We start from the raw sequence: 27,405 nt of genomic DNA, 5'->3' as shown, positions 1-27,405 counted from the left end.
GTTTACTATTTTAATACTTGTAGTACATTTTTTAGTTTATGAAAGGACACTTTCAAGTATACTCTCAGTATAAAACTACTGAACTTGTAGTTTACTGCAAGTATAATTGAAAGTTTTCATGTAAGTTTTTAAGACTATCTTTAAAAGTATTTAATAGGCTACTCTATCTAAAGTGGAAACAACTACAAGCTAAGTATACTTAGAAGTCTTAAAGCTACACTCTGTAAGATTTTCTCCCATCCAGAGGTAAAATTGTATATGACTACCAACTGAATATTACTTTCTAGCCCCTCCCATTCCGAGGGCGTTTTAACTCCAACGGCGGCCGTATTATGAGTAATCTCCCCTCGCATTCGTCACGGTGTCACTGAGTAAAAGCTCGAAAGGCGAAGCTTGAATTTACAGAGATGTCCCTCTCTGGCTAATGTATTTTCAAGATGGAGGCGCAACATGGCTCGCTCACTCGAATGTATTCTGAATGGCAGATTCTACGCTTACGAGAATGCTTGATTAGTTGGTGGAAGTAATTACACATGAATGAGCACATATAATTTTGAAAGAACTAAGTGTTTTTTGCTAAGAATCAACTTAAAAAATTACACAGTGTAGCTTTAATTATACTTATAAATATATCTTGAACAAAAGATAGAGTACAAGTAAAGGCCGAATATACTTAGACTTTTCTGTCAGTATAAGTCAAATATACTTAAGTGCAATTTTAAGTATATTTCTGAGAAGTATATAAAAAGTATACTTTCTTATTTTTAGTTTAAAAGAAGTATACTAATAGCATACTTGAATAAACTAATTTTTCGTAAAGGAGGGTACAAAGTTAAGACCAAATCTAGCAAGTATTCGATACAACTGAAACATGAAAGGCAGGAAAAATCTATGGCCTATATATATATATATTTTTAAATACACTCAATCTTTAATGTCCCTCAGAGACACTGATGAGTTATAATAAACCCTAATCCAGCACAGAGGGCTTCAGTGAATGTGGTGTTGAATGTGTGTGAGTGTGTGAGTGTCAGAGACGCTGTAAAATTATATACCATTTCTTTTTTTTTTTTTTCAGTATATTTAAACCATTTAATATATTGATCAGAAATATATGGAAATATTTTTTCGTTCCATAAGGGACAACAGCTTGTAACGTAATTGAAATGCCTTGGTCTGTGCAGTCTCAATCACTTGGTTTATTATTTTTTTAAACCTACTTTTTCCTAATTGGTCCTAGAGCAGGAGTTCCCAACTCTGTTCCTTGAGTTCCTCTTTCCTGCAGAGTTTAGCTCCAGCTCTAATTAAACACATGTGAACTCGCTAATCAAGGGCTTTAGGATTACTACTGTAGAAAGTTACAGGCAGGAGAGTTTGATCAAAGTTGGGCCGTTTCTCAATATGCGTTCTTGTCTGTACTTGTGTTCTTGTGGACTTGAAACATCATCTGTTCCAATTCAAAGTTCACATCTAGCTAATACAGTTTAAATCCTCAGATGTGTTCTCGCTCCGCCCCTTTTACTCAGGATGCATCGAAAGGTGACTTTTGTTGACTTGAGACAGCCAGGTATCCCAGAATGCATCTAGCTCCAACCAGCAAGCACCAATAGCGGATGAGAAAACCTGTGTAATTTAAAAATACTACAGTTATTGTGTCACAAAATGTAGTTTTAAGAGTTTTTCAGGTGAGAATGTAGTTGTTTAAAGCTCAAATCTGTGGATAATATACAGTGAGGAAAATAAGTATTTGATCACCCTGCTATTTTGCAAGTTCTCCCACTTAGAAATCATGTAGAGGTCTGAAATTGTCATCGTAGGTGCATGTCCACTGTGAGAGACATAATCTAAAAAAAAAAAATCCAGAAATCACAATGTATGATTTTTTAACTATTTATTTGTATGATACAGCTGCAAATAAGTATTTGAACACCTGAGAAAATCAATGTTAATATTTGGTACAGTAGCCTTTGTTTGCAATTACAGAGGTCAAACGTTTCCTGTAGTTTTTCACCAGGTTTGCACACACTGCAGGAGGGATTTTGGCCCACTCCTCCACACAGATCTTCTCTAGATCAGTCAGGTTTCTGGGCTGTCGCTGAGAAACACGGAGTTTGAGCTCCCTCCAAAGATTCTCTATTGGGTTTAGGTCTGGAGACTGGCTAGGCCACGCCAGAACCTTGATATGCTTCTTAGGGGCTGTTTACACCTGTCCACTTCATGCGTTTTCTCAGATCGGATAGCTATCCGATCGTTAAAAGACCAGGTGTAAATGCCCTCCGAAACGCATTCGAGACGGATTTGAATCCGATCGCTCAAACCACTTCAGGAGGTGGTCTGGGCCGCATTCCAGACGAAACTGGACAAGTGTAAATGCATCTGGTTGTTGAAACCACATATGTAAATTGTACTCCTCCCAAAAATGATAAAAAATAAACGTGTGAGAGCGTGTTATAGGCTATATGTAATGTTATAGCCAGATATGACGACGCTATTGGAACAGATGAGCAGAGCATCTATTCATTAATCCAACGTGCAAACTATCGCAAATCAAAGTGAAAGTAAGTCGCAGACGCTTAACACACAATCATCATCATTAAAATTAAAGAAACGAAATGATCTTACCACCAGGGCTGTTACTGCTCTCTCTTGTCGCGGTCTTTGATTTCGAAATTTTAGCTGATGATCAAAAAAATGCAGCTCATATCTGTTGCTTTCGTGACGTGCACTCCGTTAAATCTGCATATAGCGCGGGAATTGAAGATCGGATTTAAATCCGTTTCGCAAAAACACATTTATGTGACCAGGTGTAAATGGAATCGTTTTGATAAATCAGATAGCAATCCGATCTGAGAAAACACATGAAGTGGCCAGGTGTAAATAGCCCCTTACAGAGCCACTCCTTGGTTATCCTGGCTGTGTGCTTCGGGTCATTGTCATGTTGGAAGACCCAGCCTCGACCCATCTTCAATGCTCTAACTGAGGGAAGGAGGTTGTTCCCCAAAATCTCGCAATACATGGCCCCGGTCATCCTCTCCTTAATACAGTGCAGTCGCCCTGTCCCATGTGCAGAAAAACACCCCCAAAGCATGATGCTACCACCCCCATGCTTCACAGTAGGGATGGTGTTCTTGGGATGGTACTCATCATTCTTCTTCCTCCAAACACGTTTAGTGGAATTATGACCAAAAAGTTCTATTTTGGTCTCATCTGACCACATGACTTTCTGCCATGACTCCTCCGGATCATCCAAATGGTCAATGGCAAACTTAAAGGAGAACTCCGGTCAATTTTAACATTGAGCTCATTTTTTTGTACATTTGGAGTGCTGTCAATACAGAGAACAACGACAAAAATCGGTGTTGCCTACACCGTGTTATCCTCTTTTTAAAATTTGCACCCTGTTGACTTCAATGGGGCAAGTACTAAACCTGCTTTTAGCCTCTTAAAGGGTCATTTCACCCGTGGAGACATGAATGTGTATTGAAAGTGGGTCATTTATGTAGAAGAAATGTGAAATTATTTTTGAATTTGGAGCTTTCTAGACTGAGAAAAGCCAGAAAATGTTTTTTTGGCTTATGTGGATGAAAGACAACAACTCAATGCACTTGCTTCGCTGCCCTACAAGGCCACTCCCAAGCCACGCCTACCGGTAAGACAGCGCAGTTGAAAACAAAAACATCAAGGCAAGGCTAGGCTACGAGTGAGTCTCCGTGTCGAGTTTGCCCAAAATGTCTGGGATTCGGCTTTTGCGTTCTACAGTCGCCATTCATCATGTTTACTGTGGCGAGCAGGATGAGGCTGAGGGGCGCGGGAGAACGGCGCGAGGCCGGTGGTGTGATTACTGACGACCGACACCTGTGAGGCACTGTTCTCGTATCTCGCACGGAGGAGCAGGTATTTTCTTAGCAATGGTAAAACACACATCAACCGATCACGCCACCGGCCTCGCGTCTTTCAACCGATCACGCCACCGGCCTCGCGTCTTTCTCCCGCGGCGCTAGCCTCGTCCTGCTCCCTGTATTACTGTGATTACTGATGAGCGCGCCTGTGAGATGCACCGGTCTCATTTGCTATCTCTCACGGAGGTGCGGGTATTTTCTTAGCAATGTTAAAACGCAAATCAACCGATCACTTGTTTAGCATTCATGTAAACATTACATTCAGATTCACCAATCGGGGTGAATTCAGTTAGATTGAAACAAAAGGTGAGCATGTAAACAATGGATGGCGACCGCAGAAAGCAAAAGCTGAATCCCGGACATTTTTGTCGATCTCGACGGCCGGACATGTCCGGGAAATAGAGTATGGTAACCCCTACTACTCAGCTTTCTGTTTTCTGCAGGTTTCTGCCGTTGAAATCAAACGCACTCGCACTGATCTGTGATAGGTCTGTTAGCGCATTAGGTCCAACCCCCTATGGGCGGGTTTGAAAGGGTGGATCTAGTGCTTGTAGTCTTAACAGAAATCCCCCCCTCTTACACTTCCTCCTACAATGACGCAAAATGACGATTTTTGCGTCATTGTAGGAGGAAGTGTAAAGAGGTAAATACAGATTTCTCTCGTCTCGGGGGAAAATGAAAAAATGTTGCATGACCATTCAATAGTATGACTGGGTTTCTAACAATGCAAAGCTTAATGCAAATGGGTGAAGTGTCCCTTTAACATCCTTGATGTGTCATTACAAGTGCACAGAAAATGTGAGTGATTCCTTCTGAGTGAACACGAGTGAATCTGACTGCAGTAGATGTGAAAGATATGTATAAAAATGATGTTATTTAAGCCAGCGCAAATACCTGTGTTTACATCCTGTTTTCGGTTGAAGTCCAAAGTAATCGATTGCCGAGTTCACGCGCGTGATCATAGGTAACTAAACCTATGCGCGTGAACTCGGCAATCAAGGGCTTTAGGATTGCTTCTTCCATTTTCAAATGATTGCTCCAACAGTGGACCTTTTTTCACCAAGCTGCTTGGCAATTTCCCCGTAGCCCTTTCCAGCCTTGTGGAGGTGTACAATTTTGTCTCTAGTGTCTTTGGACAGCTCTTTGGTCTTGGCCATGTTAGTAGTTGGATTCTTACTGATTGTATGGGGTGGACAGGTGTCTTTATGCAGCTAACGACCTCAAACAGGTGCATCTAATTTAGGATAATAAATGGAGTGGAGGTGGACATTTTAAAGGCAGACTAACAGGTCTTTGAGGGTCAGAATTCTAGCTGATAGACAGGTGTTCAAATACTTATTTGCAGTTGTATCATACAAATAAATAGTTAAAAAATCATATATTGTGATTTCTGGATTTTTTTTTTTTTTTTTTGATTATGTCTCTCACAGTGGACATGCACCTACGATGACAATTTCAGACCCCTCCATGATTTCCAAGTGGGAGAACTTGCAAAATAGCAGGGTGTTCAAATACTTATTTTCCTCACTGTATATAAAGATAGCGCCTATTTGAAAATTTGATCTGATGTTTTAGGAGTTGTGAGATCCAGGCGATCAGCGTTCATTAATCAGAATCAGAATCAGAATCAGAATCAGAATCAGAAAGAGCTTTATTGCCAAGTGTGCTTGCACCCACAAGGAATTTTTCTTGGTACTGAAGCTTCCAGTGCACATATACAAATACAAATACAACAAGAACATAGTAATACAAATTCTAAGAATGAAAATATATAAAAAATAAATAAAAATAGTATAAAAGTAAAAAAATAGGGTCACAGTTGGGTTTAGTCTGAATAACATTTACAGATTATAAACATATTTACAGTATTTTGAGTAGTATGAATAATATAGATATAAATATCACCTGAGTTTATTGCACTAGACAGTGGGAGTATTGCACTTACAGGCATATGCTTTGGGGGGCATGTTAAGTGTTCAGAAGGGAAATGGCCTGTGGAAAGAAACTGTTCCTGTGCCTGGAAGTTCTTGTGGCCAGTGATCTGTGTCGCCGTCCTGACGGTAACAGTTCAAACAGGGGGTGTCCAGGGTGAGTGGAGTCTGTGATGATTTTACCTGCTCTCTTCCTCACTCTGGAAGAGTACTGGTCCTGGAGGGTTGGCAGGGGGGCACCAATAATCCTCTCTGCAGTCCGGACTGTCCGTTGTAGTCTCCTGATGTCCGATTTGGTAGCTGAACCAAACCAGACAGTGATGGAAGTGCTTAAGACAGACTCAATGACGGCTGAGTAGAACTGGATCAGCAGCTCCTGTGGCAGATTGAACTTCTTCAGCTGGCGAAGGAAGTACAGTCTCTGCTGGGCCTTTTTCACAATGGAGTCAATGTGATTTGCCCACTTCAGGTCCTGGGAGATGGTAGAGCCCAGGAACCTGAATGACTCCACTGCTTCCACAGTGCTGTTCATGATGGTGAGAGGGGGGAGTGCTGGGGTGTTTCTCCTGAAGTCCACGATCATCTCCACTGTTTTGAGCGTGTTCAGCTCAAGGTTGTTATAACTGCACCAGACAGCCAGCTGTTCAACCCCCAGTCTGTAAGCAGACTCGTCACCATTTTGGATGAGACCGATGACAGTGGTGTCGTCTGCAAATTTCAGGAGCTTGACAGAGGGGTCTTTAGAAGTGCAGTCATTAGTGTACAGGGAGAAGAGCAGTGGGGAGAGAACGCACCCTTGGGGGGCGCCAGTGCTGATGGTGAGGGTCCTGGATGTGAGTTTCCCCAGTCTCACTAGCTGCTGCCGGTCCGTCAGGAAGCTGGAGATCCACTGACAGATTGTGGATGGCATGGAGAGCTGAGTCAGTTTGGCTGTGAGAAGATCAGGGATGATGGTATTGAAGGCCGAACTAAAGTCCACAAATAGGATCCGTGCATAAGTCCCAGGTCTGTCAAGATGTTGCAGGATATAGTGCAGTCCCATGTTGACTGCATCATCCACAGACCTGTTTGCTCTGTAAGCAAACTGAAGGGGATCCATCAGGGGTCCGGTGATGTCCTTCAGATAGGCCAACACCAGTCTTTCAAACGACTTCATGACCACAGACGTGAGAGCGACAGGTCTGTAGTCGTTAAGTCCAGTGATTTTAGTTTTTTTGGGAACCGGAATGATAGTGGAGCGTTTGAAGCAGCAGGGAACTTCACACTGCTCCAATGATCTGTTGAAGATCTGCGTGAAGACTGGGGCCAGTTGGTCAGCACAGGCTTTTAGACAAGCAGATGAGATGCCGTCTGGGCCTGAAGCTTTCCTAGTCTTCTGTTTTTTGAAGACTCTGCTCACGTCCTCCACACAGACCTTAAGCTCAGGTTGGATGGCAGAAGGGGGGAGGAGAGGGGTTGCAGGAGGTGATGGTGGATGTGTGAAGTGCACATCAGGGCGGGTGTGAGGTGTGAGTCTGGGCTTCTCAAACCTGCAATAGAATGCATTGAGAGTGTCAGCCAGTTGTTGATTCTCCACAGATGGGGGGGATGGTGATTTGTAGTTGGTGATGTTCCTCAGGCCTCTCCAGACTGATGCCGGGTCGTTGGCCGAAAACTGGTTTTTCAGCTTTTCAGAGTAGCTTCTTTTAGCAACTCTGATCTCCTTTGTCAGTTTGTTTCTGGCCTGGTTATACAAGATTTTATCCCCACTTCTGTAAGCATCCTCTTTGGCATGACGAAGCTGTTTGAGTTTCCCAGTAAACCATGGTTTATCATTAGTGAATGATAAGAATGTCCTGGTAGGAATGCATGTATCCTCACAGAAACTGATATATGATGTTACAGTATCTGTGAGCTCATCCAAATCGGTGGCTGCATCTTCAAAAACAGTCCAATCAGTGCAATCGAAGCAGGCCTGTAGATCCTGCTCTGCTTCGTTGGTCCATCTTTTTACAGTCCTTAATACAGGTTTAGCTGATTTCAGTTTCTGCCTGTAGGTCGGTATAAGATGAACCAAACAGTGATCAGAGAGCCCCAAAGCTGCCTGAGTTGTGAGATCCAGGCGATCAGCGTTCATTAACATTAACCTGGAACATCCTATCCTCGGCTAGTCCTTCTGACGTTTGCCGCTGGCTCTGATGTCTCTTATAGTGGTTAAACATGAGATATAATTCGTCTTGTCTATATTTAATGGGCAATCTTTGGTCTTATGAATCTATTGGCAAATCTTTTTTTGCTATAGGCAAAATGAATAACTTTATATATTTAGGCTATTTAACTTTACCATTGTAGCCTACTAGAGCGCTGTTTTGTACATTTGACTGAATTGGTTGCTTTATTTCCTATATAGCTTCTTATACCATTTACTTATACTTTTTTAATGGCTATTATTGATAATAAAAACTTTTTTTTTTTTTTTTTAAAGACAGGGGCCCTGTCCCAAATGGTGCACTTCATGTGGACTTTCGGTCTCGTGGACTTAAATTGCGCGTGCTCGCTGAGTCTACGAGTCCGTAGGCCGTTCCATTTCAGCATTTTAAGGCTCTGAAGTGTGCTCAGCAGCGCCCCCTTTGTACCCTTGAAGCGGTCTTCCGCAAAGCACGCATGGATGCAGGCCTCACACATTTTAACTCCCCAGGAATCCTTGCGAAAGGCCAATCAGACAACGGATGGGAGGAGATTTCGCTCACGGACAATTGTTAACATGGCTGAGAAGAAAATATTACAGTTTTTATGACCTAGATGTACATTTTACCAGTTGTTACCCACAGTTTATACAAACATTATGATCATCGACCAGTGGTTGATGTCTCAAACAGAATGATAGCGTGTTGAATAATATGATCACATTATGATTCATTAAATAAATAGAACCGAATGTCAGGGCTTTACTGAGTCATATGTAAACATAGTATGAATATTGAAACCTGTAAATTCATCTGAAACTCATGCACATTTTCATTATGTGTTAAAATTGTAATCTTAGTTCAAATGGGCCCTATAGGTCTGCACTAACCAAAGTAAGGACTCTGAGGAAGTCCTCAAGTCCGGAGTGCGCCATTTGGGACAGGGGCAGGGTTGTGTTTTATGTCATATTTCATTTTATTACAGTAAAGATACCTATGTTTATTATTTTTTAAAATGTAAACAAGAGTTGTTTTATATTTTGTTTTGTTATAAATATACATGCAGTGAAGATAATCAATGTACGCTTTGCGAATGCATGCAATGAATGCATGCGTGAGAAGTGATACAGGGAATGACATAAGATCACAATATGGGCTTGATGAATTCTACCGCAAGACTGGAATATGAACTGAAAAATGTTGGTCTGCAAGAAACTTGCGATCCAGGTTAGCTGTGTGCTGATATGCAGTGAAAAACAAAAAAAAGAAAAGCAAGACTATGGAGGAGAGAATGGTTGGGGAGACGACAACTCCTTGTGAAATTTCCCTTGCACTGTTTCCTGCTCTCTCATTGGCTGTAGGTCGTCAATGCCATTTCCAGTCAAAACACATTTCACACTGCAAAACTTAAATAGTAGACAATTCCAGATATTTATCCTACTAAATGTTTCATGGTCATCCACGATGCGTCGGCACTTCTCTTGGATCGCGTCTTTGATAATTCACACTATGCACGAACGAGCACCAATTTGTCTCAGATTTCGGCTTTTTTCTGCGAGCTCCAGAAAACTGCCGGCCAGAGAAAATTGGGCCTAAAGTTGGTAGTGTATACGCTGCATTAAAGCATTCAGAGAAATCATGTTCTGACAATACAAATTTGGTGACTGTCATATTTCATTTTATTACAGTAAAGATACCTATGTTTATTATTTTTTAAAATGTAAACAAGAGTTGTTTTATATTTTGTTTTGTTATAAATATACATGCAGTGAAGATAATCAATGTACGCTTTGCGAATGCATGCAATGAATGCATGCGTGAGAAGTGATACAGGGAATGACATAAGATCACAATATGGGCTTGATGAATTCTACCGCAAGACTGGAATATGAACTGAAAAATGTTGGTCTGCAAGAAACTTGCGATCCAGGTTAGCTGTGTGCTGATATGCAGTGAAAAACAAAAAAAAGAAAAGCAAGACTATGGAGGAGAGAATGGTTGGGGAGACGACAACTCCTTGTGAAATTTCCCTTGCACTGTTTCCTGCTCTCTCATTGGCTGTAGGTCGTCAATGCCATTTCCAGTCAAAACACATTTCACACTGCAAAACTTAAATAGTAGACAATTCCAGATATTTATCCTACTAAATGTTTCATGGTCATCCACGATGCGTCGGCACTTCTCTTGGATCGCGTCTTTGATAATTCACACTATGCACGAACGAGCACCAATTTGTCTCAGATTTCGGCTTTTTTCTGCGAGCTCCAGAAAACTGCCGGCCAGTGAAAATTGGGCCTAAAGTTGGTAGTGTATACGCTGTATTAAAGCATTCAGAGAAATCATGTTCTGACAATACAAATTTGGTGACAGTGTCACACATTGGTTAAAAGTTATAAGCCATTGTTTTACACAAGTTTAGTTTAGTTTAGTTTATTAAGTTCCCCATTAGCGGCTGAAAAAGCAGTAGCTATTCTTCCTGGGGTCTATAGACTTCAACAAAAAAATATTCTTATAACATAAAACAATACATTATACAGACAAAAATGGAGTGCACACATTCATACATAACAATACAGCAACGTACTAAAAATAAAACAATAAAACAACAGCTCTACATTATTCATTATCACAGTACACAGTTACAGCTATACTGCTATAGGGTTAATAATTTTCACAATGTTTTCCCTCTCTTCAACCATTCATATCAAAAAAGCAACAAATATAAATAATAACAATTATTCTAATGTAAATAAATAAAGTCTTAATCTTTTACGAAAAGTCATTGCATTCATTCCCAAAATCAAAAACTGCGGAAGAGAATTCCATGCCACCATTGCTCTATACAGCACTGTCCTTTGCATAAGGTTAGTTCGACACGGAGGTAACAAAAAGCGACTCTCTGTTGACTGACGAGTGGAATATTGATGCACAGCACTAAAAAAAAGACAGTCTGCTGTATAGTATTTCTGGCATTTTTGTAACAATAATTTTTCTAACAAAATTAACAATACAATAATTAATCCTACTTTTTACACTTAGCCAAACTAACCTAGTATTCAATTCTCTAACACTTGTCCTGAAAGGGCAACTTAAAACTACCCGAGCTGCTTTATTTTGAGCAACTTGTAATTTTCTTAAATTCATTTCAGTTGTACTTGACCAAATAATTGAACAATAATCCAAATGTGATAAAACTAATGATTCTACTAGTATTTTCATCACTCGATTTGGAATAAATTTTCTACAATGCTTAACAACTGCCAGACTCCTGCCCATTTTCAATAATATTTGATTTATATGACTATTCCAATTTAACAAACTGTCAACAGTCACACCGAGTAGCTTTACCTCAGTAACCTGTTCTATTACAATACCCCCCACAGTCAGACTCAACACAGGCGGATCTTTTAACAAATACTTGGATCCCAACACCATACATTTACTTTTCCCTGCATTAATCACCATTTTATTGTCCCTAATCCAATTTTCAATTAGTTTCAGTTCAACTTGTAAAATTTTATTAAGTTCAACAAGGGTTTGCGCGGACGTATAAATTGTAGAATCATCTGCATATAGAGCCATGGTGGAATTCTCTAAAACAACAGGCAGATCATTTGTAAAGATAGAAAATAAAAGTGGCCCAAGGCAACTCCCTTGTGGCACACCACAATCAAGTGTCTGTATATCAGAATTACTCCCATTAAATGTTACAGTAAATTCCCTATTGGCAAGATAACTTTTAATAGCAGATTTTTCAAAACCATAACAGAGTAACTTTTCCAACAAAATTTCATGATCAAGTACATCAAAAGCAGCACTCAGATCTAACAATACTGTTCCAACAATCTTTTTATTTTCAATATATTTTATCCAGTCCTCAGTTATCTGAGCCAAAGCTGTTGTTGTAGAATGTTCCTTCCTATATGCATGCTGATAAACAGAAATTAAATAATTTATACTAAAATACATACTGATTTGTTCATAAACAATTCTTTCCGAAATCTTACTCAGAATGGGTAAAATACTAATACAGTAGGTCTACTATTTTTTCCCGACAGTGGTTCCTTATTATTCTTTATAAGTGGCATAATTTTAGCGACTTTCCAACTAGTAGGACAAATGCCTTTCTCTAAACTTAGATTTATTATATAACTTATAGGCATAGCAATCACATCAGCTACTAATTTGAATAATTTTGCATCAAGGTTATCAGCACCTGATTGTTTCTCTTTCATTACTTTAAATAAATTCTCAACTGTAGTAGTACTTACTCTTTCAAAGTCAAATTTGCATGCTTTATTTCCCATTATTTTATTACATATTGTTCTATTATTTAAATAACTTTTTTTGTTTCAGATTCATACCTTGTCTTAAAGTTAAAACTTTATTCTTGAAATAAGAACTTAAATGATTTGCAATATCACTGGGTTTAGTCAAAAAGGATCCGTCAACTTCAATAAAAGATGGCACTATTTCAGCTTTTCTCCCCATTATTGTATTAAGCATACTCCAAATTTTATTACTATCAGATTTTGCCTCTTTAATCTTATTTTCATAATAATTTTTTTTTTTTTTTTGTTCTGTTTAGTTTAGTAACATAATTTCTTAATTTCCTATACTTATTCCACTGGATACTGTTGCCTGATGCGATTGCTTCAGCCTTTAATTCATTTCTCAGCTTTATGTGCTCCTAAAGTTCTAAATCTACCCAAGGAGCAGCAATGGTTCTCACAGTCATTCGTCTCAATGGCGCATATTTATCCATGATTGGCATTATTGAACTAATAAAAGCCTCTAAAGCTCTATCAGAATCATCCTCAACTAATATCTTTGACCAATCAACATTTCTGACTTCTTCACAATATTCATTTTCATTAAAATGTTTAAATATCCTTTTAACAATCATTTTCTGCCCTGATTTGGGAACCTTAGTTTTCCTATTAATTGAAACTAAATTGTGATCACTAAAACCTACCGGCATAGAAATTGCTTTTGAACATAAGTCTGCGGCATTTGTAAAAATTAGATCAATACATGTAGCTATTTTTGTGCCATCAGATCTATAAGAAAGTCTAGTTGATTTTTTAACAACTTGTGATAAATTACAGATCTCTGTTAATGAAAACAACTTATTTTTTAACGAACAATTATTCAAATGCCAATCAATATTCAAATCTCCTAAAAAATATATTTCATATTTTGTATCACAAACTTTGTCTAACATAGAACAAATCTTATCTAAATAAACTATAGGTACATTAGGTGGTCGATAACAAACACCAATTAGGACAGGCCGAAGATGTGGTAACTGTACTTGTAACCACAATGCTTCTACACCCACAAAACCAAAATCATTTCTAATTTTTGCAGGTATTTGATTTTGAACGTAAATTGCAACCCCACCACCATATGCATTTCTATCATATCTATACAGATTGTACCCATTTATAAGCAATAACGAATTGTCCATATTTGTTTCTAAATGTGTTTCTGATATTGCCAGAATATGCCAATTATTATTTATTAGAGTTTCCGAAATATCCTGAACCTTATTTCTCAGACTACAGACATTTAAATGTGCTATGCGTAACCCTTTATTAATTAATCTATCTTTAACCATAACCATTGTATCTGATTGAACATCTGTCAATAGTAGAGCTGTACAACAACCATAAATGCCGTCTAACAGAAAAGCATACAGACAAACCCACATAGAAACATACAAACAACCAAAACAACATACAAACATACACACACACACACGCCCACACTCATGCACACCCCACTTGTCAACATTTATAAGCAAAACCAATTGGCAGCCGCGCCATCTCCAGACATAAACATAAATTATTTTCACATAACTCTGCGGTAACGGGTACATAAACAAACTTATAATCATTTGGTTATTATGGAACATTCCGTTCTACAGTCTCAAAATTCTTCCTGCTACCTCTTATCGAGCCTCTTCCATGTCTTGTTTGTCCAGCTCAGGCTCTATGACTGTCTTTAGATATGTCTCTGCAGCTAAATGGTTGGAAAACTTTTTCATATCTCCTCTGAAAGTCAGAATCAAGGTGGCAGGGTGAATTATGCCATGCTTAACTCCCGCACTCCATAGTTTCTTCCTCACATCCTGAAAACTTGCCAGTATTTTAGCCATCTCCGTCGAAATATCTGGAAAGAAGCGAAGTTTCATTCCGCGAACCTCTAGCACCCTTTCTTCTTTCGCAATCCGCACAATCTCATCTCTCACCACCAGCCTCTGCAGTCTTACTATCATTACCCGTTGTCCAGTTTTACTCTTAGATCCAACACGATGCGCCACCTCCACCCCTGGCTCGAGCTGGAGCTTATCACTGAACAACTCTTTTAGCAGTTGAGACATATAACTTGTAGGATTTCCCTTCTCAACATCAGAGGTCAGGCCCATAACACGGACATTATATTTACGATTATGACTCTCCAAGCGCTCAGTTTTCTCCTTAAGTTCATCATTATCTTTACGTAAACTTTCATTTACGCCCTCCAGTTTGGTTATACGGCTGTCGAAGCTACACAATGAAGCCTCAATTTCACCAATTTTTGTAGCACAGCCAAGCACCTGCTCCTTAACAGCATTAAGCTGCGGTTGTAGTCTATTAATCGCCTCATCGAGTTCCTCTCGCATTATCCTGCGAATCAGAGAGGTTAATTCTTCCATGTTAGCCTCTTTAGCTGTCATGTCTGTAGCGATCACCTGCTGAGCGAGGTCCACTTCTCCGTGCTTTGTGCTTTTCTCTTCTTTGGGGGCATAGCATACGACGAACCTCAGGCTTTAAACAAATTTCATGCTAGATCAGAATGTTATTTATTACCACAGTTTTTGTCGAATTTGTCGGAGACTGGCGTTATCCGGCATGCCTAGCCTTCGCGCATGCTCACTTCATTACTGTAAAGTAGCTTTAATTATGCTTTTAACGAACTCTTGTTCTAACTAATGCTTGCAGTTATTTTCTCTTGTAACTACATGGGATTAAGTTCAAGACTTGAATATGATTATGGGATAAATATGTATTTCCAGGTACAGACTGATCATTATTTACCCTTGATCTGTTTTGAATCAGCAAGTGGAAGAAGCCTTCATATTGTCCTCAGTCCGAGCTGTGAGAGAAAGATGACACATCAGATTACACAAACACATCAGCTGAGGAAAGAGAAACATTTGAGTTTAACAATGACTTCATTTTTCACTTTGAATCCATCACAGTACTAAACAATCACTCCTTACAATGAAAGAAAACATTTAAATGTAATGTTTAAACATTACCTTCCTTGTGTTTGTTCTCTAGCTGATCGGCCAGATAATTCTGGTTCATCTTCCTCAGGATGTTCACTGTGATCTTCACAGCTTCTTCTGGTCCTGAACGTGCCACCATCGTGTCCACTGTGTCAAAGACATCTGCATTCTCCATTTCAGACTTTGGAATATGCTCATGATTCCTCAAGTACCACTGAAAGCGCTTCAGGTCATTTTTTCCTAGATCCCTCAGAGAGTTCTCAAGCTGCTCTTTAACAGACGCCACATTCCTTCGCTGATTCACTTCTGCAGGACAAAAAGAAAAAGATCTTCAGTATTTTTCACTCTAAACACATGATTCGGAGTATTCAAATATTAGGGTTAGATCAGGTCTCGTCTCTTAGAGGCATCTCATCCAAACTCTTGTTGAACAGTCAGTGATTTTTCAGCGAGTCACACACAAAGCAGGAAACAAGATTTAAAGAAAAAGGTTTTTACGAGTATAGTACAATTAGTAGTCAGAGGTGCAAAAACATTATATGTTGCCATGGAAGGACTGAATAACACATTTACATGATCTAAATTAATTATTTGAGCTAAATAATGTTGTAAAATTATTGTGTGTGTATTATGTAGATATATTTTAGCTCCTCCTATGAACTTGCCATAGCTCATTAATTGTAATATCCATTTTACAACAGTACGCAAGCCGAAGTTTTACCACCTCCCTACAAAAAGGAATACAATTAGTAAATTAAGTTGCATAGAACTACTCAGAAGAACGATGTGTTGATGTAATCGATTACATTAATTATGAAAAAAACGTGAATTTGTGTGGAATGCGCCAAAGCGGCACAGTTTATATTCATCCCTAATCCCCTGTCATGTTTCACACAAAACAAGACTCACAAGAGCAGATGCTAATTAACTATTAGTTCTTCAGTAATTCTTATTAGTTATGCAGTAAGTAATAAACAGTATTCTATATTAGTATTTTAACAGTTTTAAAATCGTACCTGTTTGTATCTAATAATCCAACAGTGTACAAAACAATAGTCACGATGGCAACAGCTGCGTTTGTATGAAACAACAGAGAGCGAATCCACGATACTAGATGGCATAATTAACTGTACACAAAATATTGATTTGACTGAGTTTAAATATTTTATCAGCTCACCAAATTTCACAAAGTAAAACTCGTTCCTAGCAGGCGTAGAGCGCTGCTGACTTTAGTGACTCGGATGAGTCTCTGTTTCTGTTCTCTGTTGTTATCTGGGAATACCATACCGCTGGATGGCGTGATTGACCAATCAGAATCACGTATTCCACAGAGCCGTGTAATAAACTCTTATAAAGATTACTCCTCCAATGAACTAGAGAAGAGTAAACTTAAAGGTGCCGTAGAATGGATTATTTTATGATTTTATAATGTTTCCTGGGGTGCTCTTATAATGTTAGTATGTTTTTTAGATAAAAATTTGTTATAATTTAGAAATAAAAGGCATATTTCCTAGCCTGATTTCATCCTCTGATTTGAACACTCAGTTTGAAGGGGTGTGTCTGCTGTGAGACTTCAGTGTTGTTGCCCACTGCTGTGATTGGCTGACATGCTTGCATATGAAATATCTGGCATTACATGTAGAGCTATCTGGAAAACTTTTACTATTACAGATTTTATATGTTTTTATCGGGATTAATGAATCATGAGAAGTTTTTTAACCCTCTGAGGTCGGCAAACGCGCCGGTGCGTTTTGCCGGACTTTCTTCACATTGTAGCACTATAAACTTAAATTACTCCGTCATTTATGGTCATACAGAAAAAAGAAATATAAAAAAATAATCTGTGATATTTTTACTTGTGTATGTGTCCACTTACAATCAAATCAAAACATTGTGCTTTTGTAAAATAAAGAATATAAACAGGGTGTGCTTTCTGCCTCTCCGTCGCAGTGAACTTTCTTTTCTTGAGCACGTCTATAAACTGAAACAAAACTCAGCGAATACTTGTCACACATTTATGAGCCATATACCTTTATAAACATTTAAGTGTGTACTTTTAAATGATCAGATTCAAACTGAAAACAAATATTCTCTGTTTAAGTAATTTGTATAAAACCAACAAGATGTCCAGCTTCTCAAACGCTTCCTAATTATTTTTAATTTGAACACGCCCACTCGCGCAAAAGATATCCACATGCAAATCTCCACATGGAACGCGAACGCGTTCGTTACCTCAAAAACAAAACACCAAAGCACTTCACAAGTCTCTGCTTTTCGTCGAGTTTGAAAGACGCGCCATGAGCTTACATTGGAATTACCTCAGAAGAAGAAGAACGCGTTTTGAAGACAAGAAAGATGTAAGGTAAGAAATTCTTAATTATTAGTTAGTTATTGTTGCATAAACTTCACATTGCAGTTGAACTGTTGCTAGATATATGGTGAATATTATAATATTTAGACCCGTGTTTACTGTTCCCTTTCGAAAGCTACAATCGATGCTGCGCTGCTCAGCGCATTGGGAACATATTTTATCGTGACCAGCTGTGAATATTGTGTATAACACGTCAATGAAATTGACCCGGAGGTAATATAGCCTCGGTCGGTGACGTCATCGGCGCGCCCCCGCGACACAAGGCTATAAGTAGATGAGCCACAGGTGCATCGTCAGGTCTTTTGTCTTCAGACCATTACTGTGCATGTGTGAACGTCAAAACTCTCTCTCTACCTTTTATCTGCTACAGATCTTTGCTAGGAGTTAGTTTATTCAGGCAGTGTGCAGAAAATGTCTCATTTCTCAAGCCTTTTTCTCTCTCGCACATCAAAGAGTTTAAAAAGTAAAAAAAGAGGAGAAATGAGCCAACAAAACAATAAGTGTTGTGTTCCTCCATGCTCCCATCCCATGTCAGAACTGGATACACACACTTACTGCTTGCTTTGTTTGGGAAAGAACATGCTGGCCTTGCATTTGAGCATGGTGATTGCGAGCACTGTGGAATGTTCACAGTTAAAGTGCTTCGCGTTCGCTTTGCTTATTTCAAAGGGGTAGCGCCCATAATGATTGTGGGGCTCGCGTGCGATCTGGCTGAGAAGCGAGAGACGGTGGTTCCCTATCGCTCGCTCGCTCTCTCTCCAGATCGCGATGTCCTTTTGCCTGACTACCGAAGCGTGCCTCGGTGCTTCTTCGGCTCGGGCAAAGGACATTGAATCTCATGGGTTTGTCGCCTCCGAGCGTTTCTCCCGTGATGATAAAAGGAGATCGTTTGTGGCGATCGCTCGTGCAGTGACCAGATTGATCTGATCACAACAAAAAGAGTCACATAAAACACAGTCTATAAATAAATAAAGATTGTAAATATTTATGTCTTGTGTCCTCGACATCGAGCCATTCTACTATCGCAGGTGCGAGGGCACGCGATTATATGATATTGCCTCCGTTTGGAGAGACGCTCGCGGGCTATCTCTCCCCTGGGATCACATTATCAGATGCATTTTCAGCGGTTAGGCTGGTACTGCGTTGTACACCATGGCCGTGTTAAAGGCATACCAGGTTGATCTTATGAAAGATTTAAACACAGCCTCTCATCCAGACCGTGTTTGCTTGTCTGATTGGGATGTGTTTATTGCTGAGGAACTGATATTTATATTTATATATATAATATTTATATAATATAATTATATATATATATATGTATGTATTATATATAATATAATATTGTCTGGCTGTTTTCCGGACACATTTAATTCTGAGGAATTAAAGCTGCCTCCGAACACATCTCTCGTTATGTTAAAACGTTTGAGAGGTTCTCGAGGTGGTGACTTGTGTGATGGTCGGATTACAGCTAGACTGCCCTCCGTGAGGATCTCCATGACGTTAACTCGGTCATGGGAAAACCTTATTCTTCGTGCATCTTTGTGCCCTTGACGTATTAAGACTATCATGGGTGCAGGGGTGTGTGGTTATACGATGATGGGCCAGTCTGAAGAGACATTTTCTTCTCTTCTTTTTGCTCATCATCATTTTAGGAGGGTTCAAAAGCAGAGTGTAACGAGTTGCGCTCCCCCTCGTGAAAACTGGGGACCGGCTCGTTGTACTCAGCAGCTGCATAATAGACCTAAGACAAAATCCTGAGGGTTGTTTTGTCCCAGGTCTGTGGGGGTGTGCCCCTACGGGACGAGACATGTAAATCAAACAGCTCCTACCTGACACTCTCACGAAACCACTGTACTTCCTTGCCACCTCTGGTGATTCGGGGAGCAGCGGTTTCCAGCGAAATGTTAGATGTTCTGTTGCTTTTCTGCTGTCATCCAGGACACGGAACATCTAACATCCCCTCAAAAGGAAGTGTTAAGTTGATACCACTCTCAGAGAGTCTGGCAGCGTGGAAACTTCTGCCAGGTTTTTCTATTTGGGTATTAAGTACAGTACAAATAGGATAGAATCCAATTTATTAATCGTCCTCCGCGTTTCAACGGCGTGGTATTCACTTCCGTGAGACCGGAACTGGCGCATGTACTGTCACAAGAGCTACAATCTCTGCTGAGCAAAGAGGCCATAGAACATGTTCCTCTTCCAGAGAGAGAGTGAGGCTATTACAGCAGATACTTCCTGGTCCCCAAAAAGGATGGGGGGTTGTGTCAAATCTTCGATCTTCAAGGCTTAAACCGTACAGTTAAAGCACTCAAGTTCAAGATGTTAACTGTAAAGACGATCGTGTCGTAAATTCAACATCACGTTTGATTTGTCATGATCGATCTGAAGGACGTATATTTTCATATAGAATATTGCCACAACACAGGAGGTTCCCAAGTTTGCTTTTGGTGGCAAAGCTTACCAATATTGGGTCCTTCCATTCGACCTAGCCATGTTATCTCTAGGGGGCTGAGGTCAACGCCAAGGGCGTTCTCTCTCCCACCCTGAGGGTAACATGTTTGGGGTTAAATGAGACTCTGTCACCATCGGGCATAATTGTCTCCCGCTCGTGTCAGGACCAATTTTAACATCCTAAGCAACATCTAGCTAGGTCAGGACATTACATAGGTCTCATGGCAGCTGCTTCCACAATGATTCCTCTGGGCCTTTTGCGCATGAGACCATTTTAGTTGTGGCTCAAAACGGGGGATTTCAACTACAATCCCCAAGGGCAAATAAAGGCAAGAACACTCGCTGAGTGCTTCGTGTCCCTTCTAAAATCCATGTTTATGGTGAGTCACGCGCTGAACGCTTCGTGCACTTTCTAAAATCCATGTTTATGGTAAGGGTTACGCGCTGCGGCTTCGTTCCCTTTCTATGTGGTTCAGACCCCGGTTCCTTGCTTTGGGTCCCACTTTAGGTGTGTCTTGCTGTCGCAGAATGCTAACGGCAGACACCTCCCTGATGGGCTGGGGAGCGGTCTTAAGTGGTCGTCCAGCTCAAGGGGAATGAGGGGCATCAACTGCTTCAAGCTGATGACTGTATTTTTGGCCCTGAAATACTCTCTCCCTCAGTTGAGAGACTGTCATGTCCTAGTGCGGCACAGCGGCAGTCTCTCACATAATCACCAGGGAAGTTTGTGCTCACGCAATCTGAACAGAATAGCGGGGCACATCTTTCTCTGGGCCCAGGAAAAGTTCCTGTCACTCAGGGCAGTGTACATCTCAGGGCACCTGAATGTGGGAGCGGATTTACTGTTCAGACAGAAACTACTGAGAGGGGAATGGAAACTCCACCCAGAAGTAGTCAAACAGATTTGGATACGAAGCAGAGGTGGACCTCTTCGCCTCTTATCAGAAAGCGCAATGTTCCCTCTACTTTTCTCTGAATCACCCAGCCCCTGGGTCTGGATGCGATGGCGCACACATGGCATAGAATGTGCATGTATGCGTTTTCCTCCAGTTTCTCTGCTCCTAGGAGTTCTAGCCAGAGTTTGGTTCTCCGAGATAGTATCTCTCCTCAACGGCTCGCCTTGGACTATTCCGGAGAGGAGGGACCTTCTGTCTCAGACGGAGGGCACGATATTCCATCCCAGGCCCAACCTCTGGAACCTTCATGTTTGGCCCCTGATGGGTACCAACTGAGGGGCACTGGGCTTTTCGCCTGTTGTTGTTGAGACCATTCTCAGTGCTAGTGCTTCCTTCACTAAAAAGAGTTATGTCAACAAATGGAGTGTCTTTGAAAGGTGGTGTGTCATAATGCAGATCCGGTCAACTGCCAGATTGCTTCAGTTCTGGAATTCCTGCAGGAAATATTATCATCAGGCACATGACCCGCCACTCTCAAGGTTTATGTGGCCGCTCTTTCAGCTTGCCATGCCTTGGTTGACAGGGTGCCACTCGGGAGACATCCTCTGTTCGTTCAGGTCATTCATGGCGACTGAGGCCTCTCATAAAACCAAGATCCTATCATGGGACTTAGCTTTAGTCCTAGAGGGTCTGGTTGAGACTCCTTTTGAACCTCTAGAATCAGCGTCTGACAAACTTCTAACTCTAAGATGTTTTTTCTTATGGCAATAACTTCTTTGAAAGAATTGGGGATATGCAGGCTCTGTCGATTTCGCCACCCTGTTTAAACTTTGCCCCAGGAATGGTGAAAGTGATTTTGCATCCTCATCCTGATTACCTGCCTAAGGTGCCTTTTTCGACTGTATATCCTGTCACGCTTGAGGCCTTCTGCTCTCCGCCGTTCACGACGCCGGAACAGGAGAGATCTCATAGACTATGTCCAGTCCGTGCTCTTCAGGCCTACGTCCACCTGTCAGAGCGACTTTTCACCTGTTATGGGGGCCACAACCGATGGCTGCTGCCACTAAGCAGACCATGTCACATTGGGTCAGGGATGCTATTGCTCTTGCCTATGAGGCGCGCGGCCAAGTTTCGCCAACGGGTCTAAGGGCTCACTCCACCAGAGGGGTCGCCTCCTCTAGTGCTTTGGCAAGAGGTGCCCCTTGCAGTTTGTTTGTGATGCGGCAGGTTGGTCCTCTCCGCACACGTTAATAAGATTTTATAGTTTGGATGTTCATGCCACTCCGGGCTCTCATGTCCTTGAGTCGACATCACAAGCTAATGTCTAGGCCTTCTTGCGTTCTTGTGAAACACACCTGCACAACCGTGGGGGTCCAGACATTTTCAAGCACGGCGGCGTGGGTATTCTCGTTCCCAATGCGCTGAGCAGCGCAGCATCGATTGTAGCTTTCGAAAGGGAACGTCTCCGGTTACTTAACTGTAACCTTGTTCCCTGAGAAAGCGGAACGAGATGCTGCGCTACTTTGCCGTGCTGAAGATGTCCCAGGACTGCTCTTCAGACAAAATATCCTGACGATGCACCTGTGGCTCATCTACTTATAGCCTTGTGTCGCGGGGGCGCGCCGATGATGTCACCGACCGAGGCTATATTACCTCCGGGTCAATTTCATTGACGTGTTATACACAATATTCACAGCTGGTCACGATAAAATATGTTCCCAATGCGCTTTCTCAGGGAACAAGGTTACAGTTAAGTAACCGGAGACGTTACTGTGTTTGTGGATATCTGCTCAAACGTAGATATGGTAACCATAATGTTTCATATTGGAGCGCGATCGCGTTTGAAAAGCAAAACGGACCAAACAGCTTCATGTTTTTACTATTATCTCATTTCATATCATCATAAAAAAATGGAAACATTTGAAGTAACATATGATAATCAATATATTTTTCTCTAGCTTAGTTGTTACTGAAATCTTTTGGAAGATTTATAGGCTGCTATAGGTTATTGTTATTATTATTTTATGCAGCACTGCGCATAGCCTATGCCTACAAGGCACAACAAACCTGGTGTTCATTATATTATATATTGTTGGAAACATTTGTGTGTGTGTGTGTGTGTGTGTGTGTGTGTGTGTGTGTGTATTCTGTGAATTTTAAAAAGCAATTTTAACCAGAAAAATCAAAAATGTATTCCCAAAATCGTGCAGGCCTTTCTCTTGATATCAGTATGTTCACTTTTTTTTTTTTTTTTTTCAGGGCCCAGATGCCACTGAGTCCTGCTGACTTCAACATTCACATGAGTCTCTGTACATGAACATGGTAAAGTGAAAATCAAACAGCTTGGAAATGAAAGGTATGTACAATGTTTTTTAGGAATGGCACAAAGGTCTCTGTTTTTGGATCAGTGTGTTCAATAAGTGCTTTTTTGTCATTTGTTGTGTATCTTTGGATTATGTTCTGTTGTAAATAAATCCAAACAATCAAAAAGCCATTCTTTTTTAAATCTCCTCATTCTTTGTGCAAGGTTTCTCAGAATGATAGGGCCTGATAGCTCCTAATAGGGCCGTTAGGGGAGGGTCTTTGTCTTTCTCAGGTGTGAAAAGGCTTACATATTAATGAGGTGATCACACCTCCCGCATAAAGCTTTCTCACACAAAACACGTCTTACAAATTTTAAATCAATATATTGTCTTATCTGAATGAGCAGTCAGGGCGATTTTCACATAGTTTTAGAGCAAATATTCTAGGCTCCGTGATACAATTTTCAAAAGTCTTGTGAAGAAATAATCAGTATGGGTTTCATGGCCTTATTTCAATGAGAATTTCTTTTTGTATTTTCACAAACCACGCATAAATGTCATCTCAAAACTACAAACTTTTACATACATGCTGCTGATATATTATTGTAGCAGAGTTTGTGCTGAATACAGTGCAATCAGACTTTAGCCATGAAAATGTCACAAGTAACAGAAATAACCACAAATGTCAGAGCATGTCAGAACACCTCCAGGGCCCAGAAAAACCATCAGACCCCAGAGGGTTAACCACAGCCCCTTGTTATATTGTTTAGCTTGTTTGCCTCTGTACTTAAACCCTGTGTCTTGTGTCAGTGTTTGTGGGTTCTTGACTTTGTATGTTGTTCTGTTCCAGAGTCTTGGTCCTGAGTCTATGTCTGCATCTGTGAAGTTTTGAGTTTATTTTATAAAGTATGCTGCATGTGGATCTGGATTCTGCTTCTGCTTCAACCTCAGCGTTACAGTATAATATCACAGACCTTTCTCACGCTCTTCTGACTGGCTAAACTGTCATGTGTGATTTCTGAATATTGTTCCTCATGAATAAGTTTCTGCTGACAGAGTTTATCTGCAATGATCTGGACATTTGTAACACCCTGAATTAGATCTGGCCAATGGTTATAAAAAAACTGTGATTTACCTTCCTCATTATTCAGACGCGGCTCGTCTCTCTTAGGACGAATCAGATCAAGTTCATTTGTGAACCTGTGAAGAACCAGAAGAAGGCAGAGGCAAAGAGTCAGCTGGTTTTATTAATCTCAGTTAATGTTATTTTCAATGTTTAATAATACATTATTAAAATTAAAAGTTGTATCTGTCAATATTATTTAATGGACCTGAACTAACATGAACTAACAATGAACAGTTGACTAACTAACGTTAACAAATACAGTTAATGCATTAACGAATGTTAACTAATGGGACCTTATTGTAAAGTATTACTAACAATTCAAAACCAACAACATACAAACAGTTTAAAACAATTATAAAAACAATTTTTGACAGGCAGTTTGACAGAGAGAAAATATAAAGCTAGTATGCTGCGACTGACACCTGTGATGTCACTCACTAATAACGAACAATCTAATATAACAAACACATATATACTATAATGAGAGTTTAATTCACACATAATTGTCCAGTTATGTTTATGTTTAACTAGCCAACATGAACTCTATATTCTCCATCAATAAGCTTAAGCTGAATAATGTGTCAAGTCTTCTATAAATCAGTGTTTTTAACTGTGGATATTTTCACAGAGGTGGACAGATAAAGACCATCAGCAGTCTGGGATGGACAGAAATCTTCATTATCAAACATAATAAATGAGTTTGACTATAAAGAACTGGACTGTTTTACTGCTAACAACACAACTGTCTACAGTTAATTGTGCTTGATTGTAATTGAGGAAGTGCTGGAATAGATCAAGTAATACTGAGTGAATTTGACTATTTTGTCTCATTCCTCATCTGCAGGAATATTAATAGAAAATAAGATCACACTACAGCTAGAAAATTACAGAAAATTAATAGCAAATTACAGTTTAGAGATTGTGTGTGATCAGGAGCTTTTGAGAAATACCAGTAAATCAGTCTTAAGCCCTATTCACAGAGACCTCACAACTCTGAAACTGAAGAAGAAATAGATTTAGCTCTAAACTAACTAAAATGAAGAATAATGTGTTTATAGTCTCTGCACAGGAGAGACTCTGTGTTGTTTCAAAACAAAGGAAAATATGTATTTATTGGTAGCCTACTGGCCAAAACATGTTGTAAAATATCAGCATATGGAGTATCAGCACAAACCCAATATGGTGCATCTAGTGATGTATGAAGAACAGAGGATTGAACTATTATTCAGTCTGGAAAAATCCTTCACTAAGACACAGTGTATTTCACTCACCTGGTTGTGTGTGTATCACTGTTGTTTCTCTCAGGACGCTGTTTAATGTCACACAGAGACACTGAGGAGTTAAAATCAAGCCCAAATCCAGCATAGAGGGGTTCAGTGAATGTGGTGTTGAGTGTGTGTAAGTGTGTGAGTGTGTGTGTGTCAGAGACACTGTAGAAGGACAGAGTGCCGGCCGACACGTCCACATACACTCCTGCTCTCTTAGAGGATGAAGAGACAGGAATAACAGTGTAGTTCTTATTGTGCCAAACAGAGAATCTGTTATTATAGCAGGACAGACTCCAGGATTTGTAATTACATCCAAACACTTTCTCTCTCCCTCCTTTCCTGCTGATTCCTTTATATGACACTGATATACCAGCACCTGCTCCGCTCCATTCAGCCTCCCAGTAACAGCGTCCAGTCAGACTCTCTCCACACAGAACCTGAGGAAGAACTCCATCAAATCTCTCTGGATGATCAGGATACGGCTGATGCTCTTCCACACACGTCACTGTCCTGTTCTCATCAGACAGAATGAGTCGAGTGTTTGCTGTGTTTGGATCCAGTGTGAGATCACAGGCATCTGAACACAAGAAGAGAAACATTTCACTAAATGACACAAATCAACAATAAATCACTAAATGATTGTGTGTGTAGACCTACATTTGTGTAATCCTGCTGTCATTCTGAACTCTCCACAATGATCCACACTATAAAACACACACATGATTCACATTCATTTCTAAAGGAAACATAAGAAAGTGTGTGTGTGTGTGTGTGTGTGTGTGTGTGTGTGTGTGTGTGTGTGTGTGTGTGTGTGCATCATCCTCCCTTTGAACGCGAGTGTGTGCGTGTGTGTGTGTGTGTGCATCATCCTCCCTTTAAACGCTAGAGTGTGTGTGTGTGTGTGTGTGTGTGTGTGTGTGTGAGCATCTTCTTCCCTTTGAACGCAAGAGTGTGTGTGTGTGTATGTGTGTGTGTGTGTGTGTGAGAGTGTGGGTGTGTGTGTGCATCATCCTCCCTTTGAACGCAAGTGTGTGTGTGTGTGTGTGTGTGTGTGTGTGTGTGTGTGTGCATCATCCTCCCTTTGAACGCGAGTGTGTGTGTGTGTGTGTGTGTGTGTGTGTGTGTGTGTGTGTGTGTGTGTGTGTGTGTGTGAGAGTGTGAGTTTGTGTGTGTGTGTGTGTGTGTGTGTGTGTGTGTGTGTGTGTGTGTGTGTGTGTGTGTGTGTGTGTGTGTGTGTGTGTGTGCATCATCCTCCATTTAAACGCAAGAGTGTGTGTGTGTGTGTGTGTGTGTGTGTGTGTGTGTGAGGGTATGCTGGAATAGATCAAGTAATACTGAGTGAATTTGACTATTTCTGTCTTATTCCTCGTCTGCAGGAATATTAATAGAAAAGAAGATCACACTACAGCTAGAAAATTACAGAAAATTAATAGCAAATTAAAGTTTAGAGATCGTGTGTGATCAGGAGCTTTTGAGAAATACCAGTAAATCAGTCTTAAGCCCTATTCACAGAGACCTCACAACTCTGAAACTGAAGAAAAAAATAGATTTAGCTCTAAACTAACTAAAATGAAGAATAATGTGTTTATAGTCTCTGCACAGGAGAGACTCTGTGTTGTTTCAAAACAAAGGAAAATATGTATTTATTGGTACTGGCCAAAACATGTTGTAAAATATCAGCATATGGAGTATCAGCACAAACCCAATATGGTGCATCTC

The 27,405-nt window shown here is 40.3% G+C and overlaps 1 protein-coding gene across 1 annotated transcript in view; it reads right to left on the bottom strand.

The window, feature by feature from the left end:
* Positions 1-1,075: 1,075 nt before the first annotated feature.
* Positions 1,076-27,405, bottom strand: part of LOC307154414 (uncharacterized protein) — an 82,590-nt gene continuing 56,260 nt past the window's right edge. The window contains exons 9-14 of the mRNA XM_079864332.1: positions 26,344-26,390; positions 25,690-26,263; positions 24,428-24,492; positions 15,302-15,577; positions 15,078-15,135; positions 1,076-1,623 (exon numbers count right to left, since the gene is read on the bottom strand). Of these exons, the coding sequence (XP_079720458.1) occupies positions 15,095-15,135; positions 15,302-15,577; positions 24,428-24,492; positions 25,690-26,263; positions 26,344-26,390 (1,003 nt within the window). The 3' untranslated portion in view covers positions 1,076-1,623; positions 15,078-15,094. The remainder of the gene's footprint in view (positions 1,624-15,077; positions 15,136-15,301; positions 15,578-24,427; positions 24,493-25,689; positions 26,264-26,343; positions 26,391-27,405) is intronic.

The sequence above is a fragment of the Squalius cephalus genome (genome assembly GCF_949319135.1).
Source record: "Squalius cephalus genome assembly, chromosome: 2".
NCBI lineage: Eukaryota > Metazoa > Chordata > Actinopteri > Cypriniformes > Leuciscidae > Squalius > Squalius cephalus.
Note: the sequence above shows the minus strand (reverse complement) of the source record. Positions and strands in the feature narration are given on the sequence as shown.